This window comes from Crocodylus siamensis, chromosome 6, assembly GCF_052110815.1.
Source record: "Crocodylus siamensis isolate JL-2025a chromosome 6, ASM5211081v1, whole genome shotgun sequence".
NCBI classification, from domain to species: Eukaryota; Metazoa; Chordata; order Crocodylia; family Crocodylidae; genus Crocodylus; species Crocodylus siamensis.
The window spans coordinates 46,454,413-46,462,391 of NC_143400.1; the positions used below are offsets into that span (position 1 = coordinate 46,454,413).

The 7,979-nt window shown below is 41.4% G+C and overlaps 1 protein-coding gene across 1 annotated transcript; it reads right to left on the minus strand.

Moving 5' to 3' along the window:
• Window positions 1–6,659: 6,659 nt before the first annotated feature.
• LOC149862619 (olfactory receptor 5AP2-like) lies at window positions 6,660–7,664 on the minus strand. The gene has a single exon (XM_090054012.1). It carries the CDS (start codon window positions 7,662–7,664, stop codon window positions 6,660–6,662), a length of 1,005 nt encoding a protein of 334 aa, XP_089910138.1.
• Window positions 7,665–7,979: the final 315 nt, after the last annotated feature.

Genomic DNA, 7,979 nt, shown 5'->3' on the forward strand with positions numbered 1-7,979 from the left:
TTTACCTTGGGAGCTCTTGACACCCGTTTCACTGGAGGTTTTTAAGAACAAATTAAAGATCTACCAGGGACAATCCAGGTATATTGGTCCTGCCTCCAAGGAAAGGGATAGATGAGATGAATTTTGATGCAACTTTGAACACATCATCTCTATTTCTATCTAAACCACTCTCTCATTCTCTCTCTCGTTCTCTCTCTCATTCTCTCTCTCTCTCAGAAAAGGCACCTTTTTCTACACTTTTTTTTTTATTTTGTTGCTAACAAAACTAAATTGTTCAGGGGAAAAACCTATTTTATTTGCACTGTAGGAAACACTGCAATGGAAGTATTTGTAACATTTAAAGCCTCCAATAATGCAATTACTGGAAGATTTGATGAAACTCAATAAAGGCCACTGAAGAGTCATGTCCTTAGAAGACACAAATGCACAAAAACACTTAGAGGTATTACTGTCTAAGCTGTAGTAAGTAGATGGAATGAAAGATTTGATTTAATGAAAAGTTGTCTTTTTAACCAGTCACAGTAATAAGGACTACCATTTTCTTAGCAATTTTCTTTACCAAGGCACTACACATATATCAGCTTACTACCATGGCCATTCTGGTTTAGTTTGCTTTACAGGCTGCTGAGAAAGATTTATTAACAATCAGGACTTTGTTATACAAGTCATTGCACATGCACAGAAAAAAAGGCTCCAAAATTCTTCTCTCAATGCTAGAAAGGCTCAAACAATCCAATCACTAAGAGGCGAAGATGTGCAATTCAACCTTTTTCTTTATTAAAAAAAAATGCCAGAAACTGTCTTACCTAAAAGGCGAGTCTTTTAGGAGCTAGAATCCAAGAGGTCACCTCTTCATGCAGTATCACCAAGACCAAGATACATGCTGTGCCCACATTCACTTCCCATCTTTTCAGTCTATTTCTTTTCTACTAATGAAGAGGCAGTCAAGATCCCCCAGTTTTTTTTGAGTGGTGCATTGCCCTTGTAGTGGAGTAAATGAAAATAATTGTTCCTGATTCAATACTTATTCCTTCCATGTGAAGGGAAAATATTCTGATGGTAATTTTTAATTATTCAAAAGGAAAACAAGAAATAAACCAATCAAGTTAACAAAACCAAAGGCCTAACCTCACAGGGGTAATAAGAGAAAAAAAAAAAGCCTTGTAGCTCTCCAGACATCACTTTCTTATTTTCACTCAGATTCCATTACATGCCAAGTTGGACCAATGCCTTATAAACTTTTAAATAAAATCTTAGGAATCCAAGCAGTAATATTTAGGGCCCTGATCCTGCATCCTTTGTGTGACGAGTTCTCCTTTTCCCTTTTACTATCAATGCTCACCAGCCTGAAACCAATAAAGGGAAAAAATAAGGTAGTTATGCATCTTCCCCAACTATCAAGTAAAGTAGGGAAACCTGGCTTACATGCAATGATGGGATTTTCATACAAACTGACAGGAAACTTGTGCCCCAAGAAATCAATGAAACCACTGTTCCTTCAGCTTCATGGAAGACCCCTACCACTCAGAACTATAGGCCTCTTCCTTCAGGCATTAGCACACATTTGCATGGAGCAAGCTACAAAAAAATAAAATCTATGATTATGGGAAATTGCGTTGTTTTGACATTTGTTTTCATTCCAAGCTGTTCAAAAAGCTTATTTTTTTCCCTGTGGGAAAAAAGTCCACACAAAACTTTTGAATCCTAAGGGACCTCAAAGGATGACCTTGTTCAACCTCCTACTCAAGACAGGATCGTCCCTTTCTAAACTTTTCCAGACAAGTGCTTGTCCAACTTCCATTTAAAAACTTTCAAAGACAGTTTGCATAGCTTCAAAGTTAGAATGATGTCTTTAATATTTTACTTAGATACCTCAGTGGCCACAGATTTATCACCCCTCCCCTTTATAACTGTACATCAGGTAGTTGCAGAATGTTATTAAATCCTCTCTCAATCTTCAAATACCTAAAGTGCAGTTATAAAGAGGATTGTGATAGATTTCATAGTGGCCATAAATCTGGCTCCCGTCTGTAACATTAGATAGTTTTCTCTAGGCTAACTAATCACAGTTCTTTGAGCCTTTTCTCATATGTCGCATTTTCAAGGCCTCTAATAATTTTTGTTGCTTTACACTGAGCTCTTTCTAATTTATTCCAAGTTTTTCTGTAAGTTAAATGTCCAAAACTGAACACATTGCTCTAGGGTAGACTTCACTGGCCCTGAACAGAGTGGAAGAAAGAATCCTTTTCCTTTACTTATAAACAACATTTTTGGTAATACAGGGCGTTTATAAGTTTCTTGTGCAACTTTAAACTTTAATAACTTTGGATGTACACATGATAGAAGCAAACTATCAATGGCAATTGAAAGCATACTTCCTTAAGTTTTAACACAATGCAGCTCAAATTTCTAGACTTCAACATAACCACTGTTTCTCATGATGCATCTTTCAATTTGATTTTCCAATTCATAGAAAACATGTTCCAGTTTCTGATGAGTTATTTCATAAATTGCATTTGTGATCCTTGCCCTAGGCATAGCTTACACTATGCTAAAGTTATGCTTTCAATCGCATTTGACAGTTTTCTTCTATCATGCGTATATCCAAAGTTATTAAAGTTTAAAATTGCTCAAGGACTTTATAAACACTCTGTACAACTCTGTACCCTTTTTTTCTTTGTAACGGGTACAATGTTGGCTTGCATTCAGTTTATGATCCTTCATAACCCCTTGGTCCTTTTCTACGGTACTGTAGCCTAAACAGTAATTCTTCTAGATTCATAGAAGTAGGGTTGGAAGGGACCTTGGAAATCTTCTAGTCAACCCCCTGCCCTGGGCAGGAGAGAAAACTGGGCTCAAATGACCCCAACTAGGTAGCTGTCAAGCCTCCTCTTAAAGACCCCCAGGGTAGGAGCCATCACCACTTCCCTTGCAAGCTGGTTCCAGATCATGGCCGCCCTGACTGTGAAGTAGTGCCTTCTAATGTCTAGTCTGAACCTACTCTCTAACAACTTATGGCTGTTATTCCTTGTTACTTTTGTAACTATCTTATAGTTTTTAGCAAAGACTTTATATTATTTTTCCTTTTCTGTATAACTGGCACTCTCACATTTATGTAACCTTGAAGTCGACTGTTAATCAAAGTGAACGCTTTGTACTTTTCTCCACTGGCATTAAGCTACACATGTGCATTCTGTAAATTTCATTTCTTATCTAGAAGTGTCATTTCTGCAGAAATGAAACTTATGTAGAAAGTCTGCCTAGCAATAATTATGTAAAAGAAAATTATCCTATCTCTATATATGATAGTTAGTGTCATAGAGGCAGTCCAACAAACATCTATAAAAGAGGCAAAAAAGCAGGAAGCAGCAGAGACGACAACTGGAAAACTCTGTGGGCCTGATCATCCCGCAGACCGGTTCTCAGCCTCCCCGCCTGGGCGTATCCCAGCGAAGATAAAGGGCTCAGAAATCTGACAACTGACAACGATTCACCGTGTTACAGTATTGCTTTGTGTTTTCCATTCATGAGCTGTTGACCAGTTCTGGGACTTAAGGAGCCGGCAGCCGCACCTAGCTTTAGACTAGCTCCACTGTTGGAGAGCAAGGGCTGGCTCTGGAACCTCGTGAACCAACGGACACCCTATAGACTATCCCATTCATGAGCTGTTGACCAGTTCTGGGACTACGGAGTCAGCAGCTGCTGGCTCTGGAACCCCGTGAACCAACAGACCCCTTTAGTATCCAGCATACTGTAACTGAAGAAACATCGGAGACTCCACTTCTCGACTGCCTCTCATCGTAGCTTAGACAGCATACCTACGCTTGCTATACTTGTATTTACTGCAACTTCGTTCCAACCGGCCTCGCCTCTTACTTGTAAGAGGGTGAGGCCAGGTGAGTGAATAAAATCTTTTTATTTTACTCTATATCTACTCTGTAATAACTTTTATTACTAACATTCCATATCAATGAGCCGTTGACCAGTTCTGGGACTTAAGGAGTCGGCAGCCGCACCTAACTTTGGACTAGCTCCACTGTTGGAACGCAAGGGCTGGCTCTGGAACCTCGTGAACCAACGGACACCCTATAGATTAAGAGACACTAACTACTTACTTTAAGTCGTCTACTTGTGCCAACTCGACGAACCTCGAGGGCAGCTAAAAGCTACCTCAATTCCGCCCCAGAAGCCGCGCGCTCGCACAACTCCGCAAAGCCCGCGGCTCCCCTAAGCGGTGCTGGAGCCACTAGCCCGGCATTTCGCCACAACTTTGGGAGGTGCTCAGGGGAACAAGGTATTTCCCAATCCCCACTGGTTCCCCCTAGTAAGTTTATAGATGGCCACCAGGTCCCCTCTCAGCCTTCTCTTGTGAAGGCTGAACAGGTTAAGGTCCCGTAGCCTCTCCTCATATGGTCTGCCCTGCTGTCCCTGGATCATGCAAGTGGCCCTCCTTTGGTCAGGATGCACCTGGAGTACTGCATCCAGTTCTGGATGCCACACTTCAAGAGGGATGTGGACAGCATAGAGAGGGTCCAGTGTCACATAGAGGGGGAGGATCACCTCCTTGGCCCTGCTTGTGATGCATCTGTGGATGCACGACGAGGTATGGTTAACCCTACTGACTGTGTCCTTGCATTGGCAGCCCATGTTCATCCTGGAATCAATAATGACTCCAAGATCTAATTGTTTTTGTACACATGTTTGTTCTAAGTGCATGACTCTTCATTATCCTTTACTGAGTTTCATTAGATTAAGTTCAGACCATTTATTGAGGTCATTCTGAATCCTAATTCTATCCTCCAAAGCATCTGCAACTCCACCCAGCCTTGTGATATCTACAAATTTGCTAACAATGCAAAATTATATTGATACACCACCTCTGTGAAGGATGGACTGGTGCCTGTGAAGAAGTGAGGAGGTCTTGGCTTCTCTGTTGACTCCTCAGCAGGTTACCTCTGCCCCACCACTCCAACTTTTCTAGACACAGCCTCCGGGTGGCAGACTCCCCACTCTCCATACTCCGGCGTTTCATACCAGTGGACTGCACTTGACTCTAACATTTTGACAGTCACTGTGGTTCTCAAAGTAGGTCTGCAAAGCAGTCATCATGACCCCTCTCCTTATCAGATATGAAATGTGTTTTGAGGTAAAGAAACTTGCTCTTGAAGCAGAGAATATATAGCCTAAGAAGGAAAAGGAGAGGTATCCCACTTGGCAACCTACTTTTCCCTGCAGAAAGATCTGCAACTTTTGCCAATAGATCTGTAGCCTGAGGACTGGACCCTTAAATCCTCTTAGGACCCATCAGTAAGCTGTGGTAGAGACCATAGGTGAACCAAGGGATGCCACCATGGTTGCTTCCCTGGGTGTAGGAACGTCACTCCCATGAGTCTTGGAGGTGGGGTTGACTTGGCTACAGTACCACCCCCTGGTCAGTAGAGCTCAGGAGGCAGAAAGTTTGTCCACACAGAAAAAAATGGTAAGGGAGGGGGTACTGCATCCTGGGATGCTCAACTACTGAAACTTGATTGCCTTATCTCTGGGGAGTAGACACACATTCATGTAATGTGAGCTGGGTAACATGGATCAGAGATAAACCTACCCTGGATGACTGAACAGTGCTTTAAACTAGCTTTCATGATTTAATGTGTGGACAATGAAAGTTTTAAGAGCTCCCTGAGGACCCTAAAATTAATGTCTAACAAAGCCCAAAGCTTATAGTCCTTCTCCAGGTCTTTCACTCCAGCCCCTTTATGGGATCAAGCTTTTCTGGGTTCCAGTCCACATTGATCAGGAAACAACTATTACAGAAGGACTGCAAAGACTTTCAAGTGGAACTTCTAAACCATGTATACTTTATTCATGGTCAAAGTGTGAGATATAGAGGCAGAAAACAGGCCTGCATGCAAAACTCCCCCATTCCTGCTGCTTGACCTTTTCTGGGAACCCTCTGGGTCTTGGCCAGTGTCCTGAAACTTGAATTCCCATTTTCTGTTCAGTACCCCCTGCTACAAATGGTCACTTCCTTTTACATGTCCTCCACAGTTCAATCTTTAATTAGACCAAAGCCCTTTTCTTCCACTTTCCCACCCAGAGCACATATCAATACAGAGTAGAGGCAATGTGGGAGTGTCCAGCATGATAAGAGGTTGACTTTGAAGGTCTGCAGTCCTGGACTGTTCACTTAGTGCATTTATAGATGTGCTCTGGGAGGTGGTGGGGTGCTTTAAGTAGCCCAGCTCCAAGAGCCACACTAATTAAAGCCCCTGGAGCATCATGTGTATTGGCATTCTCATGCTGTAAAAGGTGGCAGGTGCTTTGAACTGCAGTTTTTTGAATAAGCTTTAGTTTAAAGTGCCCCACCACCATTTTTCAATTCAGGGACACTGATGCACATGAAGCTGGAGTCTGCTGGAGCATGTCAGAGCAGCCTCCCTGCATGTGTATAGGAGCACAAGGACTTTATAAATGTAGTATATAGGAGCCCTTAACTAACTATGGCTAGTATTAATTAACTGTAATCTTTCTAGAGATACATCCCATGTTCAGCCACAGAACATAGTCATATACTGATCAACATTATAGTCATAAAATACAAAGAAATAGACATGATGCTTGTAAAATACCACAGATCATTTAAACATTATGTTCATGAGTTTTTATTTATTCATTGTTTCTGTTCCAGTGTTAAAATGAGATTGGATTCTTTGAGTCCTCAGTAAAGGCACGCATTTACTGACTGATTTATTCAGGGCTGCCCTAAAATCCTTATTTCTCAGGCTGTATATAAGGGGATTTAACAAAGGGGTCAGGACAGTGTAAAAAAGAGAGAATAACTTGTTTTGGTCTCTTAATACATCATTTTTAGGTAATAGATAGACAGTCATCAAAGCCCCATAGAATATTGTAACCACAAGAAGGTGGGCAGAGCAGGTGGAAAAAGCTTTTTTCCTCCCAGTGGTAGAAGGAATTTTCAGGATGGTGGCAAGGATACAAATATAGGATGTCAGGGTGAGCAGAAAGGGAGGCACCGTGCACACAGAGCCAATGAAAGACATAGCTATTTCTGTTGAGTGGGTGTTGCTGCAAGACAGCACTAACAATGGAGTATAATCACAAAAGAAATGGTCAATTTTGTTGGATCCACAGAAAGTCAACTGTGATGCCAGCATGGATGTTGTGAAGATAGGAGACATAAATCCAGATATCCAAGATCCTACTGCCAATTGGATGCGGAACCTGGTATTCATGAGGGCTCCATAATGCAGGGGCTTGCATATTGCTAAATAACGGTCATAAGACATCACAGATAAGAGATAACACTCTGAGCATGCCAAGGAAGCAAAGACATAAAATTGAAAGAAACATCCAGAGAGGGAAATTCCACTTTCTTTTCTCAGCAAACAGAGAAGCATCTTGGGTAGGATGGTGGAGGTGTAGCAGATCTCCAAGAAGGACAAATTTGCAAGGAAAAAGTACATGGGAGTGTGGAGTTGTTGATCGCTTTCAACTAAGGCAACAATGAGGATGTTCCCAACCAGTGTCAAAATGTAGGTCACAAGGAATAGCATGAAAAGAAAAGTCTGCATTTCAGGGAGGTCACCAAATCCCAGGAGAATAAATTCTGTGACAAATGTTTTATTTCCCTGTTCTGGGTCTGCCATGCCTCCCCCCGACACCTCCACCCCCCAGGTTATTCACTAAACTCTGAAATACAAATGTTAAAACATGGCATTAACTTTTCGTCTAGTTTAATCCATTTATTGAACTGACTTCCCCCTCCCTTCTCTTACAAGTTAAAAAAAACTACTGTGAATTTCCTCAAACTTACAGAAACAATATTTCCATGTATTTTACCTTACTGCTCATGTTTCAAGTAGACAGCAATAATCCTTTATACATATATATAATAAGCATGTTGTTACATTGTCCTTACCCTATTAAATGGAAAGCTCATCCAAGTTACATGTACTAACTTT